The sequence below is a fragment of the Apteryx rowi genome, unplaced genomic scaffold (genome assembly GCF_003343035.1).
Source record: "Apteryx rowi isolate R43461 unplaced genomic scaffold, aptRow1 scaffold_266, whole genome shotgun sequence".
NCBI classification, from domain to species: Eukaryota; Metazoa; Chordata; class Aves; order Apterygiformes; family Apterygidae; genus Apteryx; species Apteryx rowi.
The window spans coordinates 1025394-1047048 of NW_020449041.1; the positions used below are offsets into that span (position 1 = coordinate 1025394).

At 36.0% G+C, this 21655-nt stretch overlaps 1 protein-coding gene across 2 annotated transcripts in view; it reads left to right on the top strand.

The window, feature by feature from the left end:
- The window catches only part of ABHD5 (abhydrolase domain containing 5), a 34088-nt gene extending 13175 nt beyond the window's left edge, over window positions 1-20913 (top strand). For both annotated transcript variants that reach the window (XM_026068001.1, XM_026068000.1), the window contains exons 2-7: window positions 7072-7157; window positions 7439-7811; window positions 11080-11234; window positions 14729-14840; window positions 15468-15654; window positions 18016-20913. In XM_026068001.1, coding sequence (XP_025923786.1) covers window positions 7072-7157; window positions 7439-7811; window positions 11080-11234; window positions 14729-14840; window positions 15468-15654; window positions 18016-18105 — 1003 coding nt within the window. In that variant the 3' untranslated portion in view covers window positions 18106-20913. The remainder of the gene's footprint in view (window positions 1-7071; window positions 7158-7438; window positions 7812-11079; window positions 11235-14728; window positions 14841-15467; window positions 15655-18015) is intronic.
- The last annotated feature ends 742 nt before the right edge of the window (window positions 20914-21655 follow it).

Below are 21655 nucleotides of genomic sequence, written 5' to 3' on the forward strand. Positions count from 1 at the left end.
TAGAGGCCATTGTAGGGTTATTAATTGGCCTAATTTCAATATTGTTGTGTCTCAGGGAATAGGGAGGCCCGAGGAGAGGGAGAGAGACGGGGGAACGGCCGGTCGGTGGAGCAGTCAGAACACACACAACATTTATCGATTAAGTTCTGTGTCTTACATGGGCACGGTTTGTGGTGCCCCAAAACAATTACAATAGTAGCATCAAAGATCACTGACCACAGATCACCCTAACAGATATAGTAATAATGAAAAAGTTTGAAATGTCGTGAGAATTACCAAAATGTGACACAGAGACACAAAGTGAGCACATGCTGTTGGAAAAATGGCGCCAACAGACTTGCTCGACGCAGGGTTGCCACAAACCTTCAACTTGTAAAATCCGCAATATCTGTGAAGTGCAATAAAGCGAAGCGCAATAAAACGAGGTGTGCCTGTACTGATGCTGGGGGAAATGCATAAAACTTCCAGTAAACAGGCTTGTTTCTGCTGTGCCTTTAAAAAGAAAAAAAAAAAAAAAAAGACTCTCTTAGTTATTTCACTTAAATATCCATGCATATAAAATTCTGTGTTAACTGTAGAGAGCATTATGGCAAGACATTCTTTTACTTTTAAAATTGGCACTTTGCCCTACCTTTGATATATTGAACTCTTGCCCCATTATGAATACCTGAGGCTCTTTTTTACTCCTCCTGTTCTGCCCCTCCTTAGTATTTCTATAACAATAAAAAAGTCTGAGTGAGTTGCTTTGCCCTGAAGTTTTAAATGATGTTAAAACCAGAACAGTAGTTGCTCCATTCTTTTGATATCAATCTCTTTTGAATATTATGTATGGAGTAATGATAATACTGTATGTATATCTGTATGGTTTTTCTGATAAAACACTAAGCACTATATCTTCAGTTCAGTGGAGCATTTAAATATATCACTAGTTTTACTGAGTACAGTGCTTTGTGTGATGAGGTTACTTGAGACCTTAGAAGAGTAAGCCTTATGGTGCTTAGCATATTTAGATTTCGAAACATTTGCAGTTCTTAATTCCTTTGCTAGCAAAGTACTTCAAGAATACTATGTGCAGAAACCAGAGGAGGGAACCTGAGCTGTTTTTGAATTACCTAACTCTTGTTTTCCTGTTACGATGCAAGCTTTTCTTAATTTGGGTCTAGATCTAATCAGCTGATGTTCGTAACAGCCATGCCAGCTGGATGGCCCTGAAAATCACGATGCCATTCATCCTGGTGTTAGGAATAAGCAATACAACAAATTCTCTGCATGAATATGTTTTTATTATTTCTTTCCTTATAAATAGCTGCATTTACTTCTGAAAATCAGGAGAAGAGAGGGTTGTTTAAGATTTTCAAAAGACCAGCTTGATTCTAATAAGATCTAAGGGTAAAGCTTGAAATCATTTCAGTGAGTTTACTCGGTGTTTCAACTTCTTAAAGTTTTTTAGCTTGTTTCATAGCTAAAATCTTGGTAATTTGCAACATTGTTTGTAGAAATACAATTGAAAAATATGTTAAGCCCTAATTTTCCCAGTGATATCTTTCATAAGTCCAGTGTTTTACAGCTGCTTCAAGTAATCTTTGTGACAGGAAATTCTGTTTTCCACACTCCTGGCACTGATAGATGTTTCAAGGCAACTTTTTGGTCTATACTGAGAGTTTTAGTTACTTTACTAATTTCAAGATACTTTGTGAAAAGCAGATTTTATAATCAGCACCATAGAAAAATCTCTGCATATGTCATCTCTGTAGGTCAGTAACTTGTGGCAAATCATCTTGTAGGAAATGGTATTGTGCTCAGCTACTCTGATTTAGTGGAGTTCTGTCATTTGGGGTTTTTTTGTTTTGTTTTCTTAACACACAGGCTTTCCACAGACTATTACAGCTAGCTGTACGGCAGTTTTGTACATGGGAAAATACCTTTGTTGAATGATTTTAAGCCTAATACATCTCGTAGGCCATATATTCTTATAACTCTAATGTGAATAAGTAAATTATAAGCTTGAAAAGTGAGAGAATGAGCTGCATATACGTGTATTTGTATCTCCTAGATAGTTATAAACAACTGTTATTGAACGTTGAAACTGTCTTTACATGGTAGGGCTTCTTTTCGGTAATCCACATTACAAGCCAGAAATCAGGTGGACTACTCAGCGGTTTGAGTGTCTACCTCAGCATAACAAGAGCTGTTCTCAGTTATTCAGTGTTATCCAGGCTTTCATAAGCTTTTTGTGGAGTCTGTCAAATTTGTAACTGGCCATAAATCCATCAATTGTCTTGCGTGTAATCGATTCTCACCAAACTAAATAGGATTAATCGAACTGACAGAATGATAGTATCTGAGTTACCTATTTGCCATATTCTTCATCTGATTTGACCTAGTTAGTGGAGGTGGATGTGTGGGTCGGGTTCACTGTGCCTCTGCCTCTACTTGATTCTTAGTTCTTTTGAAAGTTACCCTCAGGCAATTTTAGCTGTGCTGGGACAGCAAGTATTTGATTCAAATTAAAGTTCAAGCAGCTAAGGAAAAGGAGTATTACTATCACTTTACACAATATTTAATTATTCTTTACTCCCTAGATTTCTGCAGGCAGTAATCATTATTTATTTTTCATACCTGTATCCCTTCTTATGCTTGTACAGGTAAAGAGTATCTTTTATAAATGTGAAGTTGTCTGCTTTGCTATAACATGTTCTGGTATTCTCTAAATCCTACTACTTTCAGCCTGACCATGCTTATGTATGAGACTCCCTCAGCCAAGCAGACTGTAGTTGACAGCTCAGTCAAAAAAAATGTCCACAATATGTTTCGTGGTTGAGTGGAATAGGATTTCTGTAATTTTCTCAACTTAGAATGAACTTGTTTGGATGAATAGAATTTTCCTCTACCTTCGAAAATCTACAACAGAAGCATTTTCATGTTTGAGTTTGAGTTGGGAAACTAGTAACATTCCCTATTGCTTTTAAACCTTAGTAGAAAGAACAGCGGAAGCACACTGCTGCCTGATCATCACCTTTCATTAATTCTTTGATTTTTCTTTTTATATATATAGCCAGGGACTCTTGAAGTCTTAAGCCATTTCAGACTACTTAGAATAATCAGTTAAAAAGAAGCAGAAATACAACTAAGAATTATGTGCCTGAACACCTTAAAAGAATATACCCTCTCAGCTTTGAAGTTTTCCTTTCGGAAAGAGTAGCTGCAAAGTTAAGTCTCATTTTCCAGCTTCAAGTTTTGGAGTTTGTGCCTTTTCATACCAATGGAGTTTGGTGGTTGTGCTATTTATAGATAATGAACTTCTAATGTCTCCTCTGAGACTAGTGTATTTGGGAATCTGATTTGACTTGCTCCGTTTGGGAAGTTGCTCCCTCAGAACATCCACATTATTCCCTCTGGGTTGATTGTCCAGCTCTGGAAACAGGTGATGTAAGATCTTTGTGCACCTCCAGAATAAGGCTTTCATTAACTTGTCTGGAGAACCAGAGTGGCATGGTAAATGCTTTCTAAATGAGATCCCAAACTCAGTGTCCAATTGATTAAAAACAGAGAGGAGTCTGGCAAAATACATTGAAATCCGTTCACAGCATAGTTAATAAGCATCACACCCTGTGAGGCAAGGCAAGATTGTTACACATCTGTGTGTTAACTAATCATAAACACTTTGATTTTTGTCAGAGACTTCTCTCTCCTTTTATGTAACCTGCAAGAGAATCTCCTGTTTTGGGTGGTTCACAAACATCCAACTCACCCAATAAAAGTAAGAATATTGTACTTGAATAAGCAGGCTTTCTTTTTAGTTAAACTACATTGTATGGTATTCTTTTGTTTGTTTTTGATTGTATATTGAATAATGATGTGATTGGGGCTGTCTATTAGAAGAATAATCCAATGACAGCCTGTCATGGGGGAACAGACTTTCTCCATATCTAAAACCATTTAGAGACTGTCTCTGGGGTTTCCTATTACCTTCTGGTCTTTTGTCCCAAATGAGTACAAGAAGTTTGAAGTTAGCAACAGTTAGGTAACAACAGTGGTCTGTTGCCAGAGCACGTGGGTTCTTTGAACACCAAGGGGGCCAGCAAATCCTCTCCTGCTCCCCACTGATTTTACCTGCCTCCAGATCTCCAGGCTTTTTCAGGTGGCTGGGAAAGTAAGTGACCACAGATGGGCAGTGCAAGGAAGATTCCCATGGCATGGCTGTGCCTCTGTGCCCTACTGATTATTACTTATGTTAGCAGGGATGTACAGACTGGTTTATGTTACTGCTCAGCCACAAAAGAAAATATAGGTTAAATTACACAAGTTAAGTACCTTGGTAATTTGATGTGTGACTGCAATGTGTACAATCAGTATGAAAATGATAGCAATGAATGAAATCTTTAGTTTTCTTTCATATTTTATCTCCATTTTTGGTGGGCAAACTCATGAAAGGTCCGTTCTTTCCTTTTTGATATTGCATAACTGTTTTAACTTTATATCATAGAAATAAAAACAATAAGTCATATAAGCAATTAACATTCTTATGTTCATTTAGAAGACACATTTAGCACAGATGTACAAAATAAATTATACCTTTGGAAGACTAGAGTGTGCCTATGCCAAAGAAATTATTCAAATATCAGGATAAATAGTTGATTGTTCTGCACATATAGATAATACCTAGCAATGTGATAAATTGTTTTTTGGAAGGCAAGGGTGAGGAAAAGCAAAGGAATAAGTTTTGAACATAGGTAACTAAATATTTTCTTCCTAAAATTCTTCCCATCACTTTCTTGACAGAACATCTTGTTCATTTACTCTCTTGGTTCAGAAATTACAGAATGACTGAATTCCAAACATAATTTTTACTATAAGCATTTCAGCTTGCTTACTTTATTCGTCAAGGTGTACATACATGTGATGTCTTATCTGAGTGAAAATCTCAATATTTATAAACAGTACTGATAACTAATAGATGAGAGAGTGAGCATCTGTAATGTTCAACCCCTTCATTCTGATGCAATTTTCGGAATATTTTTCCTCAGTATCCATGTGTCTCCCTAGGGTTGGGAAATAAAATCTTGGGACTGTCTACTGTGGATTTAATTTTTATTTCCTTGTGGTCATATCTTTGCACTGTCTTCATGTTGACATGTTACAGTTCTACATTTCTGTTAAAAAAAAATTTCTAAAGAACTCTTTTTCTAATGCAGGGGTTTCCCTAAAAAGAAACATTTCATACTGTTTTGGTTTGAGGGAAATAGTGACTAGGTTTAATGCTTCTGACTTGAGAATTATGAAAGAAAATGTCTAATTCAGCACATCACTAGAAAAAAAGGTTTGGCTTAAAAGGGTAGTGACATAGTTATTGTTTAATAATTTATCTAAGTAGTTCATAAAATTGGACACAATTATATAATGCAATACTGTTAAACTCAGATTTAACAGTTATTTGCTGGCTATATTGCTTTTGGCTGGTGTCAGCTTTAATCTCTTAAAAATATTACTTGTAAAGAGATAAGTATGTGGATTAATGTGGAAGCAAATTACTTGGATACCCATTCCTGTAAGATGCTGAGTTTTTTAAGTTCTCAGATTGCATGAGGCATCTGAAAGAACATATGGCCTTCACTTTCAGATTCTCAGAGACTACACCATTAAAGTGATTCAAGAATTCTGGTGATTCAGGAAGATTATCTACCAAAAAGCCAGACATCAATATGATTCTTAGAGAAGTAAACCATATTGGATAACGGTGATTGGTTGATGAATTCTTTTTGATCAGATGCTTCTCTTCTGATGTCCTCTAATATGTTTCTAGGAATCTGAACTGTGCTGCTTGCAGTTGCTTTGTGCGTTCTCAGAAAACCTGCCATATTGTATCATGAACTTAAATAGTTATGCAGCTGTGATAGCTCAAGCCCCTAGAAAGGTGGGGGAAAAGATCCCTTGGATAAAGAACTTGAAAGGCCAGACCTGTAATTTGTTATTAATGTGTTCTGTAAACTCTGAAAATTTGGACATCGGTAACTTTTTGGTCTTTAACATTAATTGTTGTACAATTAATACTCCAGCATTCAATCTTGACAATATTGTAACCAGCTGGAAAGCAATTCAATCTAGGAAAAATGAGCTAAAGAAGGAAAAATGGTTGTGAACTCAGTGACCTCCTCTTTTTCTCCCTGAGTAATGGTCCAGGGTCCTACAGTTGCAACCTTCTCACTGAAAGAAGTAGCCTGAGCCAGTTTAAGGATAAAAACAGGTGAGAGAGGGAAAAGAGAATTCCATCTTGAAAAAAGGGGTGAATTAACACCTGAGAAGAGTTGTAGCTCTAAGATGTGGTTATGATCTTAGCCTGGCAACCTAACTGCTGGGTTCTTTGGAGCAGCATCTGTGAGATGATGCTGCTAGCTGAATCATTCCTCCTGCTCTCACGGTCAAGAAAGTATTACAAAGATAGTAAGTGAGAGCTGGAAAAGTACATTCTGTTAGGGGTACTTGAAATTGCTGTTTTATTCTCCTCTGTGGCTTTGTTTCTAAGTTTATAATGAAGGCCCTTGTTTTTTTGCTTTGCTGAAATAAACCTGCTTGGGTTTCACCTTTTAAATTTATCTAGTGTATGAGTCAGTTCAGATGAAGCTGGCAAACACAAGGTGTATTGCTTTTTTGGAAGTAGTAGGTTCATGCAGAGTAGCGTGTGGGCAGGCAAACCTCCAGGGGAACTTAAAAAGAGTCTGGAAACCCCAGGAATTGTGTCATATTTCTTGCCAAGCTTCTTGGGTCAGTGTGAGGACCGTCTCCAGATTCTCAGGAGAAGCCTGCTCTGACAGAGATAGATCAGTGCACTCTGATGAGGAACAGCTAATGGAGAGACAGCACACTGTTCAAAGAACACCCCTGATCATTATACCACCACGAAAAGTCAGGAGAAAGTGAATTCCTTCCTACAGCTCACTGGTGTCCTACATGATGTGTAATTTAGTCATGTTCTTTCATGCAGAGCAACAAATTAAGCTCCTTCAAAGCTTCAGATGGTGCAGAATGTGATTACTTTACTCAAGAAATTTATATTCTTTATTACTGTTGTAGGTCAGGATGGTTATTCAGCTGGCTTCCTGCCTGGTGTCCCACATCACTGCTACATCTTAAAGAGGCTGAAGACAGAATGCTAAAATGTAAGTCTGTTTGTTCTTTAAAAAGATTTATAGATATGACTTGATTTTCTGTAGATTTCCATTAAAAATAATTTTAGAAGTTTTTAAATGTGGCTTCTGCACTGTGATGAAATAAACAGGTTTAGAAATAGATTTTCAGTGTTACCTTGTTTGTGATATTTGATCCTAGGATCTTTGTTTTGAAAGGGATCTCCTATTTCAAACATTGGTTTCCATAGAATGTACTTTATATTTTATCAGTCACATCTAGCAACATCAATTTTTTCCCCCTTTTTCTTCAGGTATTGCAAGCACATACAATAAACGGTATGTGTACCTATCTAATGGAAATAAAATATGGACACTGACATTCTCTCCGGACCTTTCACATAAAACCCCGCTCGTTCTTCTTCATGGATTTGGAGGAGGTATTGGACTGTGGGCTCTCAATTTTGAAGATCTCTGTGAAAACAGGACCGTTCATGCTTTTGACCTCTTGGGATTTGGACGTAGCAGTAGACCACACTTTGACAATGATGCTCAGGAAGCAGAAAATCAGTTTGTGGAATCCATAGAAGAATGGAGAAGGGAGGTGGGGTTAGAAAAAATGATTTTACTTGGACACAACCTAGGTGGATTCCTGGCTGCTGCTTACTCATTAAAGTACCCATCAAGGTATGTGAAAATAAAGGAATGAAGGAATTCCTTTTCTGTATTTGACTAGTGATTTTTACCACAGAATTAATTTGATCAGGTTCTTTATAGATTAAGTAGATGACTGTGTTGATTAAAAGAAACTTAATACTGAGTTTTAAGCCTGAAGTATTAATCATGGGTTTTGTTCCCAGGTGACTAGAAATATAGATATATTAGAAATGTTTCAAGTGTACTTTTCTGTACCTTGTTGATTTTCAACATTACCTTGCCATGCTGTAAGGCTAAATAGAAAAGATCATATTTATGTGTTAATGTTTCATGGCATCTCTGATCAAACTTAGGTTTGTCAAGGGAAAAGAGGCCTATTTCTGCCAAACTTCCCATTATCCTGGATAACAATGCAACTGAGGAACCTGATCCCCCGAGGGAATTCATGCCTATATGCTGGCAGTCAGCCTGGTGCCAGCATGATTATATAAAAATAATTTTGGCAACTGCTTGATTTAAATTGTCTGTATGCCACTTCATATTTCTTTGCTGGAAAACAATCCAGCTGCAGCAGTGCTGTAATTGTATCCATCAGCATTTTCTGCAGACACATCATGGTCAACAGCTAATCCATTTTTTTCCCTAAACTGATAACTTGCCTCTTTTTTAACATAGCCTGGTTATATAGCCTCTGATGAGCTAGGATCCCACCAGCTGAGGTCCTTCTACATAAAGAAAGGACATTGTTTTTGTCTAGATAAGTTTAATGGACTCCTGCTTCCAGTGTAATCAAACAAGAAATTTTTATATACAGTTCTTATTAACTACTCTTTTATCCCTCTGTATGCATCAGAATGGAAAAAAAATTATCAATACCAAAGAACATATTTTAAGACACATCAGATTTCTGATGTGATTTATTTTTTCTAGTACATGATTATTGAGTTGGGCTAGAAGTGTGAATATAAGTCTAGCTTTCCAAATCTCATGGCAGATTGTATACTATACAGAACAAATACCTTATTCTTTTATATACTGTTAATTTACACTATATACATATCTTTCTCTCTGATTTGGAGATTTTAAAATAAATTCATAAACCATTTTTTCCTAAAACAATGGCTGTTTCTTTCCAAATGGGTGACAGCTGGCACATACTGCTGGAAATGATGTTTGAAAGTAGGTGTGTGTCTAAATCCAGAATTCCAGCGAAGTGCAATTCAAGAAATGCTGTCCTGTGCTTTGGGGATATAAACTTCTTATCCTTTTGGGTGTACAACAACTTTAGCTAGCTGGAATTAGTTTCCTGTAGGAGTCACTATAAAAGTTGCTTGCTCTTTCTTCCGGAGTATTTATAGATGGCCCCTGTGGGATAGGATATTGTTTCTGTCATCTGATTTAGATTGAAGGTGACACTTCTGTGTTTTCGGGCTTCCTTGTGCTTAAGTTGGGGTTTAACTAATTTGTGAGGGTTTTAGTTTGTGCTTTCACATTACTAATATTGTTTCTCTGAAATTAAGCCAACACTCTTTCAAATTAGCACACTTACTGGTAGGGTCTTAAGACAGTATTGGATCAAGTGATAAATATAGGGCAGCCTTCAACAAGATTATCTAACAATGCATTCGAAGCTTAAGGGATTCTCAATACATATTGTTAGGAGAGTAGATGTGTTTCTCCAAGCCTAGATGATCTGTTAATTTACTATGTAGTACTAAAATTGTGCATGGAACATCATCATACATCATAATCTGAGATTAGTCCAAAAAACTTCCAATGTAGAAGATTCTTGGGGAGTTGGTGGGGAACCATGATTTTCAAATAATGCAACCTCTGGACTATTACTTTTGGAAGTATTTCTCATGGTGAGCTTCCCGTTCTCCTTGATCATCTTTTAGGCTTGATTACCATAAGGAGGAATGCAAAACAGGAAGGACAATATTAAGAAACCAAACCTGAAAAGAACTTACTCTGTTTTCATTTATGTATATGTTGTTTTACGTTTAATGCTATAGTTTGTGCATAGAATGTTTAGTAGTCCTGAACCGCTTCTCATTGCTTGCGCTCCTTAGCCTTCCAGTCTCTCCTGCTTCTTTTATACAGCTAAATTCCACCCTGTCCTCTGTTCCCATTCTTGTATGCTGCTGTGTGCAAATACATTTGTGGCTGAACTGACAGCTAAGAAACATCTTTGCAAGCTTAATCCTTTTCAACCCTTCATTTCAAGTGCTGATTTTTGGTTTCCCAGACGATTGTAGTCCAGAAATAGCCTTCAGAATCGCTTCTGAAATCGTTTTAGACACTAAGACAACTCTGCTATATTTAATATCTAATCTCATGGCTTTGAAAGAGAAGGAGGTCATGAAGAAAAAAGTAAAGATAATGAAGCTGTACCATACGCAAAATCACCTTAAATATGCAAAACTGTAGCGAAGAGTCACTTTTTCAGAGATCAGCAGTGTCTAGTACAGGCCTCTTAGAGTAAGTGTATTATGGGATTAAATAGAAAAGGATGATTCCAATCCACCAAGATGAAATAAATTTTTTGCTTGAAGGGGACTCAAAGAATGAAATGATTGATAGTTGCTTGTGCTGGAGACTCCTGCTGTGCTTTCTGTGCTGAGATTCCTTTGAATGATAATTCTATAAATTGTATCTCTAAAGCTTCTGTTGTGAATTAAATCAATCAATCATCTCACTTCAGATTTTACTTTGATAAGATAATTTTTTAGATAAATTTGCATCCCTTCTTAGAACAGAAAGCTTATATAGCTTGGAAAAGAAAGACTTCAAAAAGTTTGCTTTAAATGAAATAGATACCATTCTCTTTTGTCTCAAACTGCTGCCGCTGCCAATGTTGACTGAGTACATGGAATAGGCCATTTTTAAAGACAGAAGCAAGACTAATCTTTTTTTTCAAATGTGTGTGACAGTAGGCATCTATTGAATACTGAGTTTCTCTTTTTGACATGAACTTCCATTTTTCTTAAATCATACTCTTTTTTCCAATTTTGATACTCTTTTTGAATTGCAAATTCAGTTTCTGGTGTTTTTAAATATGGTTACCTGCAATTGTGTTTGCAGCACAACAGAATACAAATATTGGCAGTGAGCTTTGCATTCTGCCTCTCCTTAAGTAGCATTCAAAAGCAAAATCATTGATGAATCGGATATTAGGTAATAGGCCAGTATGATAGAAGTGACTAAACAGGTTGCATAATACACAGATAGCAAGTTGCCATCTTTCTCAGCCGAAGAAAAATGAACATCTAAACCTCTGAACCTTTTCTGCCAACAGGGTAAAGCACCTTATCTTAGTGGAGCCATGGGGTTTTCCAGAGAGGCCTGACAATGCTGAACAAGAAAGACCAATTCCAATCTGGATCAAAGCACTGGGAGCTATATTGAGTCCGTTTAATCCATTAGCTGGGCTGAGGATAGCAGGACCCTTTGGTGAGTGTTAGCTACTCTTAAATACTGTTTTTCTGTGGATGTAAACATGGGGCAGATATGACATTAACATAAGGTTTGTTGCAAGCTCTTACCACCCACAGAGAAAAGAATTGGAGGAAGAGGTGTGAGGGCTTGAGAAAAAAAAACACTTCAGGACAAGAGGGCAAGATCTTTCTGTTAGAAATACTAATATGATAATTTATAGCATTTATTGTAGGCTACAGTTATAGTGAGATAGATTATGTGGATATCTGTTGGGGAGGCCTGACAAAGACGTATCAGTGTGAACAGTTGTTTGTTTTTTTTCTAGTTGCCTCCAGTCACAGTCCATTTAGTTTCCTTTCTAGTTGCAGTTTGATTGACAAACAGCATTTCCAAATTAGGATAATGTTAGAATACCATCTCTCATAAATTTGTCTTTGGCCTGGGTTTAGAGAAATTAAGCTGAAACTGTTTTTTTTTTTTTCTGTCTGCTGTTTTCCTCTCAGCCGTGTCCTGCATTACGGTGGCAGTCTTGCCCTTCTTTGTATTTCTACATCTCTTCAACAGCACTGAAGGGAAGTTAGATAAACTCTATATTTACCCTAATCCTAGAAATAAGTACAGGTGACCAGAAATAGTAAGGTTTTCGTTTGTGTGGAGAGTGGGAAGGAGGGCACAGTTAAAAACATAAAGATTCATGCCAATTCTTAAACTAATTATGTGTGTTCCTTCTTGAGGGAAAGAGGTTATCTGTTTATTACTCCTTGTATTACAGGGGTATCTGTTGGGGAGGCTTGGAAAAAGGTATTCTTTAGACCTCTTACAAGTTATAAATAACTTTTTGCTTATCACTTCTTTTCTTGAAATATTTTCAGTTGCTATCATTCACCTTTCCCTCATTTTTAGTGTTCAGTTTAAAAAGAAACTAGTGGCACTTCTAGTCTTTGTTTATATTTAAACCATGTCTGTTTCTTAATTATTTTTGTATGAAATATATATTTTAATAAGCTGATATATTTGATTGTTTTCAGAAGCATGACAAAATTAATTAGCTCTTCAGACAAGCAACATATTTTGTACAAACAAATTATTTTTAAGTAAAGTGCTTTCTGATTTGGTTAACAAAACAACTTGAAGCATATTCATTGGTAAATACTGATTTATGCATTTTATCCAATAACAAATGCGTGCATAAATCAGTTCACATGGAAGAGTTCAAAGCTGAAGTTGCTTCCCTTACCAAGTAAATGCAGTCATAGCCAGGCTGCAGAATCAGGCCCTGTTTTGCACAGGTATCCCAAACCTAGCCTTTCCTGTAGGTTGATGTTGAGGGCATTATTTTTCATCCTTTTCCATCCATTTCTCACTTCAGTTTTTCAAAAAGTTTTTCGACACTGACATAGCATGGAATTCCTGACAGATGAGGCCTAGTTCACAGATAGAGAAGTGCAAGTTTAAGACACTGTCCTGGGAGATAGGCACGAACAGGCGTCGAACCCAGCTCGTTAAAGGCACTGAACCAAACCCAAGTTTCCCTCTTCATGCTCATATGCTCACTCTGCTGGGCTGGCATAGCTGTCTGGTCCTCACTATGGGGCCAGCTGCTTGTGTTCAAAGTTATATGTTAGGCATTAAAGTGGGGACAGATTTCTTGGAGTATCATGGTGGTATCACGTGCATATTTATTCAGACCAGCAGACAGTTACCTGAACCTGGGGGAGAGACAGAATTTGAGAGAAATCTTTTTCTTTAAATAGTTTCCAATTAGCTGATTTACTTGTTTTCCTTCACCGGACCAGTCAGCCAGTAGGCTCACAGTGTAGGGGTTCTAGATGCTTAGTTTGGATTTGTGAATTCCATTGCTAGAGCTGAATGCTTAAAATTACTCATGGCACCACTAATATCACTGTGACCACATCCTTCTGTAGAACTTAGTCTTTAATGTCAATATGTCTTTTAGAGTTTCCCTAGACACTACAGGAAACATCAGCCAAACAATTGAGGGTGTCTTCAATAAACATTAAGGATAAATCAGTATGATTTCATTCCAGAATTCATTCCAGGGTATCTTGACTCCTTCTTTCATTCTCTCCCTGTAAATTTCCAGGGAAAGAGAACAGTTTTCCAATTTGACCCACAGATCAAAACACTTTTTCATTTGCTTTTTAGCAAAATGGAAAGTGAATTCTAAAATGGGGAGACTTTCAGTCCCTAGTTACTGGAAATGGACATACTGTGGCTTCTATACTGGTAGTGGGAAGGACACAGAATTCGTCTCTCACAGGCATTCTTATTCAAGGCCAGCTGCAACATTTATGGTCCAAAGCAAAACAAAACAAAACAAAAAAAAGACAAAAATCGAACAATTGAGCTCTCCAGAGAAAATACAGGCAATAGAACAAATTGCAGAATGTTTGCAAAATCTTCATCACCTCATGACTTAAACCTCCGTTTCATAAGGCAATTGTTTCCTCTTGTACTGTGTTCAGTTTCTAAATTGATTTAAAGCATACATAAGGCATGTTGCAATAGTCTAATCTCAAGGTTACAAAAGCATAGATCACTGTGACAAGGTCTACATAAATAGCCACAGGCCTTTGGCCTGGAACAGGTAGGAAGAAGTGACATCATCATAATTGCATAGATTAACAACAGTATTTTCAGCTGATAAGTTTAAGTGGTAAGCTGTGAGGCTACATCTTCAGTAAGACATGAATAATATTCATAGACTAAAATTAGCCTTTGCTGAGACTCTTGTCCCTAAGATCTGCCTGGTCAATTAGAAGACATGCATTTCTTGAGAAAGTGATTCAGAGCAGGAGCTTAACTTTGGTTGTGAAGAGAGCATGGGGAGAAGAGCTTTCCTAAGTTAAATCTCTTCATTTATACCACTTCTTATGTCCTGTACTCATACCAAGGTTTCTACACCAGTTCTTCAGCGTAGACTTATGTTCTTTCAACTAAATGCTAGTGAGATGAACTACCTTCAGAAGAAGACTGTTCTATAAAAGAGGAGTATAGACATATCTAAGAAGGAAAAACAACCCATTTTTTTCAACGGTGCCTTTCAGTTCTGAAAGATGAGATGCTTTTGTCTCACCTAGTGCTGCCAGAGCAATGGGGAGGGAAGCGTTGGTATCATGTAAAACTAAACTGGTGAAAAAAAAATCTGCTTAGCCCATTTGCTCATCCCCTTTGCATGTTTCTTCTATTGCTGAAGTGGCCCTTCGCAAACGTTCCCCAAGCGTGTTCAGCAGGGTTTGAATTGCCACGTTTCAATGCAGCATAAAATCATTTAGAATATTTACGTTTAGTTCCTGTTTGGTGCAATCGTGTTTGGCCATCATGTTTTCCTAAGACGTGCAAGTGATGAAGCAAAACGTTGTTTAGAAATCGCCAAATGCCACAAGCTTCAAGGGAGTATGTTTGGGGGATTGTAATGAAAAGCATTAGGCAACCTGATAAAGTTGTCTATACCAGCTCTTCCTATAATACTGTTTTCTGTTTAACAGGATTAAGCCTTGTACAGCGTTTAAGGCCAGATTTCAAGCGAAAATATTCATCAATGTTTGATGATAACACTGTGACTGAGTATATCTATCACTGCAATGTACAGACACCCAGGTGAGTATGAGTTTCCCAGTGTGTTTTGAAATGTCTCTCATTTACTGAGTGCGTGCTGCTCCCTCCAATGGTCATGGTAACAGTGTGCATGCTATTTTTTTTTACTGTAACATTTATTTTATTAATATAAACTGTAACATTTATTAATTATTAATTTATTATTAAAAAGAAGAAAAAGAGGATTGCACTTTTTCTGAATTTCAGAAATTGATAAATGTAGAAGCTATCTTAATTTTGTTTTTTTCAAGCTACTTGTGTTTTAACTTTGACAGAGAGCTTGGGCACTAATTTTTAGTCCAGAGGATGTTATCCTAGTTTAATTTGTAAAGACTTTCTTTAAAACCTTAAAAATATGTCAGCTCATGCTTTTAAGTGTTAGTACTCAGTACTGTAAAAACATACACCATTTATGTTGAAAATTACATGCAAACCTTGAAAACTCATGATTTTAATTGTCAAAAATCCCAGCTTCATTTATTATTGCATTTTTTGTGTGTGTTACCAAAAGGCACAGATACGCCAATTTAAAGGTAGTTCAAGGTATGGGGAAGGGAGAAGAGAAAAGGGCAGAGACATTGGAGAAGATTTTTTTTTTATTCTTTTTTTTACCCTTTTTGAATGGCTAAGTGGTGAAACTGCTTTCAAGAATATGACTATTCCTTATGGATGGGCAAAAAGGCCAATGCTGAAACGGATTTCACACATGGATCAAGACATTCCGATCACTGTGGTCTATGGGGCACGTTCATGTATAGATGGCAATTCTGGCAGCACTATCCAGTCTCTGAGACCAAATTCATATGTGAAGACAATAGTAAGTTGACTTTTAAGACATTTTTTGGTTTATCTGTGTGGATTTGTTTTAATTATATCCATCTTCTGTATTTTTCATACTAGTTGTGGGAACGATGGCCCTTTGATTTAAAGCCTTGGATAAAAATTTCTGATTTCTGTAACAGAAAAAGAGAAAGTAAGTGTTAGCTCAAAGAAAACCGGAACAAAAATGTACGAGCTCCCTGAGTAAGAATGAAACTTATTTTACCATGAGAAGCTGAATTAGGTCTATGAGCAAGGTCATTTTTTTTCTCTACAAAAGTTTTTGCTCTACAATATGCTAATACTAATAGTTTTTGTGATCATTGGTGAGTATTCAGGCATTTTTTTTGTTTGCTTTAAACAACAGCTTTCTTATCTTCARCATCCATGTATGAAATGGTCAGGAGGCTCTCATTATAAATTTTCGCAATCCGTTTGTATAATGCTTTTGTTTCTCTGATAAGAGAGTGGTTTGTGCCTGGTGCTGATGTTCTTGAAAGCACTTTTCTTTGAATCATTACAAAAATACTCGGTTTTGTCTTTCTAGCAAGTACATCACCGTTTAGAGGTATGGCATTATCATTTAAAATACGTGCACTTGTAACTTGCTGCAGATGTGCACACACTGCATTTTTTGTTTGGTTTCTTTAAAAACAAATAAATATTGAAGTATTCTTCACGCATTCTCACATTAGTCAGCCACGATAATTGGATATGTATATATGTTACAGTCTTATGAGGTGATAAAATGCTAGAATATGCCAGCTGTCTTCTTACTGATGTCGAGTCCTAAGTGGACGGAATTTTACAGTGTGTGATGTCTACAGTACAGTTGGACAAGTCATTCAAGTAAAATTTGAGAAATGATGTTGTTATGGAACTGTTTACATGTATTAAAGAGCACGAATACCTTTCATAAATGCTGACATCCAGAACTGAAAGCATCGTTTTACTGCTTAACCACAGAATAAGTTTTAACAAAAAATCACTATTAAGAAGTATACAATAGCTTATTAGGATAAGCATATGTCAGGCAGGCAAGTTTTTCCAGTCTGGTCAGTGGTTTTTAGAAGGCACAGTAGATAATGTAATGTTTTAGCGTAATTCAGGTTAAAATTTTGTCAAGCCAAGTGCAGATTCTAAAAGGTAGTTGGGGTGGAGAAAATTACAGGGACATTGAAAGATATTCAGAAAAACAAAGGAATGAAAGGGCTCTCGTAAGGCTGACACATGGACTGTTCTTTTACCATTGCCTTTGCCAACCTTGGTAAAGTGAACAGAGATTTTGAGGGGTTTATTGTGTATGTTTATTTCTAACTAAATTTTACTTGAAGTTTTCTTTTTTTAACATGCTAACATAGCTATACTTCTATTTAAGGCAATGTGTTTCATTTTAGAGACTTAAGAGGGGATGTTTTAATGGTGGGGGAGGGGAAAAGTAGATTTGAATGCAAATAAATCTTGGATTGGTTATAACATTAGAAGAAAATAGGTCAAGCACCTTTACCATACAGTATGATGGTGACTTGCTTCATAACAGTTTTGGCGGAGAGTGATAAATTGCAGAAATGCTTTAACCACCCATATGTGTGGTTACTTAAGCCATTTTATTACATGGTTTTGTTGAAATAATCTAGGTCAGAAAAGGCTCACAAACGTGATTTTTTTCTCCCCTCCCATATACTGCATCATTTGGATTTGACTTTTCCCTGTTTAAAGTAGTAGTTAACTCAGAGGATTGAAATCTGCTTCCACAAGTCTAGAAAATCCTCAGCAATTTAAGCCTCTAAGTTCTTACTCATTTACCCTAGTACCTTTTAGTCTTTTCCATATCATTCTTTTAATAAGGGAATACAAATGATCAAATGTTCTTTTTCGTACAAACACTTATGGAAGTAAAGAGCCACTTTGCAGATTTTTTTGAGTGGAGAATGAAGGGGATGAAGGCTAACTGAAAGCTTGATATGTAAAGTGTTCTTTTGTTTTGCAGTGACTTCTGTCCACTTAAATCTTACTTTCAACAAGGTGTGTAATTGAACAAGCAGTGGTTTTATCCTCTTTTCCTATGTAACAAAGTCCTTCAACAGGTGAAATAAACTTTCATTTTTCCTTAAGTTTAGACCATTGTTTTTTTAGGTTGCATGATACTATCTCCTGGCAGCAACTGTGGTAACTTCATTAACAGACTGGATGCAATAGATAGTTCAGTTTTGAAGTTTTTCCTTTCAAATAATAATGTATCAAATTGATAATGTGTAAAACTCAGTTTGTTGTGGGGATATTCTTCACATATCCCAGTAATATATATATATTTTACATTCTTCTCCTTTTGACCTCTTTCTCTACCTTCATCCTCCAGGCTATCCTTGGTGCAGGTCATTATGTGTATGCTGATCAACCTGAAGACTTCAATCAAAGAGTGAAGGATATCTGCAATTCTGTGGACTGACTGTGTTCGACTGTGTTCTCTTTAGAAATTCTTACTATAGGTAACATGTCATAGCAATACTCTGTAGAAAATTACTAAAGAATGCAGAGCTCATGGAACAGGCTCTGTTTGCACACTATTTCTTCTAAGAAGTTATTTGCACACTTAAACCACTTAGTGCCTTTTGGGGGGATAGGGTGATTTTAAGCAAACTTTGTACAGTACAGGTTTGTTTGAGATTTGTCTTTAGGTCTTGGCCTGTCATATATGAAATTACATACAACTTTTTTAAACTGGAATTTTCTTCAAATTGTAATTGAATTTTGCATACACTGAATGTTATAAAGATGTTGCATTCTCCACTGACACAGAGAACTATATCAATATAGATATAATGCATAAAATGCAATTTGGTTTCTTTATAAATGTTCATATTTTCTAGTTGATGTTTCATAGCAAGAATATGAAATTGCTCATACATACTTTATTTTTGGATTGCAGAACTCCATATACCATATTTTAAGATTTGGGGTTTCTTTTCCTGTTGGAGTTAAAACAGCTTGTGAAGCTGATTTTGGGGTAGAGACAAGGCCAAAATAATGCACAATGTTTGTCACTGAAATGTGTTAGTTTGTAAGGAATCAGGGCTTGATATTAGGAAATCTTTCTGCAGTTGGATGTTATTTCCATTTATCTGAAGGCATTTTCTTCCTTGTGTGTAACTTTCATTGAAGCCTCAGTTTCTAAGAGTCAGTGATGTCACTGACATTCGTGCTTCCAGAAATACTTTGATTTGTAGATTTCAGGGATTTTAAAATACAGAAGATGGCTTGTTAGTTACTCTATCTATTTTTAACACCATATAATTACTGCAAGATATGTTGCTAACCTAAACCTAACAATTGTAGATAAGTTGACAAGATTTGGATTAATGCTAGGAAATGGCCATCTGGATAGTGAGTATAACTCCCTTTTTCTTTCAATAGAAAACCTAGTCTGCTTTTTAATAAATTTTGTGGGGAGGGGGAGAATACTGATGTTCTCTAATTGGGAACTACAACAGAATAGTGTATTTTAGTTAACATGCAGCCTCCTTATAGGAAGGATTATTATTACTGGAATAAACAATACCACTGTAACAACTTATAATTACATGTTTTGGAGGTGCTTTATGCAGTTATATATTTTAATTGAATATTTTGAAATTAGAGCTAATCCAGTCTCTGCATCTCTTTGAAAGTGTAGATTTGATGTTAGTTCTTCGCATGCTTAGTAAATTATATTAAGCAAAATACTTTGTCACTTTAAAGCCAAATTATGTGGTGGTTTGTTTTTTAAAAACAAGTTTACATGAAACTATTGATCTGCTTTTGAATGTTGAATTGACTACTGCAGAGTTCTTGATACTTTTATATACATAAAGGATTTTAATTAACAATAGCACCATTTTAAGGCTTGAGTGGAATTCTGTGCATTTTTGTTCAAATTAATGATTTGTTGCACATATTTATGACATGAAAGGCAAAGATACCTAAAATGTTCAGAAAATATTCTGATTACGTTCCAGCCTGAGCATAATCTCTCTCCCTCAAGGAGATGTTTCATATATGGTGCTATGTAAACATCAAACAGTCTTTGTGACTGCCTTGACTGGTAGCACTTAATACCTAACAAGTTAAATAATTTAATTAAAATAATTTATTGAATTCAGTTACATTTTCAAATAGCAGGTGCCAGATTTTTTTTAAATCTGTGTTATTTGCTAAAATCTTGCATTCAAAATGGAAAATCAGAGTATCAATTATGTTTAGTATAAGCTATAAATTATCAGTCATGCCACCATTTACACTGATGCTGTCAGTATATATTTTTTCACCCTTATCAATGTCTAATTTGCATTAATAAGCTTAAATAACTCATTTACCTGTGTGTAAAAACCTAACCTAAAAACATATTCCGAGTCTCTTCCAAATAATAACAGACAAAACAAACTTGGTATTTTCAGATAGCACTTACTGATGGGAATTCCAAATTCCACATCAAAAGATGTAGGTAGGGATAAAAATTGCACACTGAATGTGAATATTCTTTTGAATATCCCCTGCTTTTTCAGCTCGTTGTACTAATAAAACTTATTGCTTAAGTTTTGCACAATAAAAAAAGTCTTAAATTTTTGTTTGATTTAATGTTGCTTTTGTAATAATCTGTGATTAAGCTCTGGAAGTCAAAAGTAATTAATAAGTTGTGCTAAACAATTCAAAAATATGTTAAAAATATAGTAAGGCTTGTTTTCAAATGCCTCAATGTTCTTAAAATTTCTTGTATTTAACTAAGAAGGTAAACATTTGTCAACAAGCGGCTGCACGTTCAGAACCCTGACTGTACATACAGAGAAAGTGTAAATTGGTTGTCTTCGAAGCCGTGGTAGATACTCTCATGAAGGTCAAGGTGGAATTTTGAATATCCTGTTGTGTGCAACATAACCTAATAAAGTTACTGTAATAAACATCATAATAGGTGCTGAACAGATAATGGATAGCATATACTGAAAAGACTTGGAAGCTAGATCTTTTGTGAACAATTGCTCTCAAGGAGTAAGCTCAGTTTCTCCAAAAGTTCTGTTTCAGTACAATGACTGGCTGCTTAAAATGTGTTGCAGTGAATGGGGCTGTTTTTATTAGAGTGCTGTAAAATAAGACAAGAATCACAGGCATGAAAGCGCCCAGAGATCTATCCTGTTGTAGCCTCAAAATGAAGACAGCTTTGTATCAGAAGCTACAGCATAGCATAAGAAATTCTAAATATTAATAAAAATCTGAGATTAACTGTCTGAATCTCCAGGACACTCTCTTCCTCCTAAAGTTGTTGTGATAAAATTTTATTAAAATGACTTAGTAATATTTTGTTTGCATGGCTGACTTCATCTTGTTACTTATTGAACCAGCTGCCAGCTTAGATTTTAGTTCCAAAAAAATGATTTTCAGAGAAGTAATTTATTGATAGGGTGTTATAATGAAACATTTGCAAGCGTCACAAGAAAGTCCCTGTTCACATCTGATTGTGAAATGGAGCTTGAGCATGTGAATTCATAGGCATTGAGCTTGGAGATGGATCCAAGCAGGAGAAATGCTGTCATCTTGTTTCACTCCGATTAACCCAATGCTGGCATTTGTTTTTAAACCCTATCTTTTTTAAGGTTGCTGTAACAGTTCATGCTAAACTGATGTGGCAATCTAAGTCTGAAATACTCACTGTGATCCCTGGCTATGCTCAAAACTCCCAGCTCTTCCCAATCACTGTTTTTCAAGATTTTGACTGGGAGTTAGACAAGATTAAGCATAATAAAAGCATTTGGAATTAATATATAGGCAGACATATTTCAAAACGCCTATTTTGCTAACATTCATTGAAATGTGAGCCTCTAGAAGCATAAAGCCAATAGTCACCTGTTAAATGCATTTTCCCCCAACATGCAAGGAGATTAAAACAGGCAGTGACTTGTTTGCTTGTTACGTTACTTTCTAGCTCTTTCCTTTTAAGAAGGCTACATCTCCCAAGCTTGTACACAGTG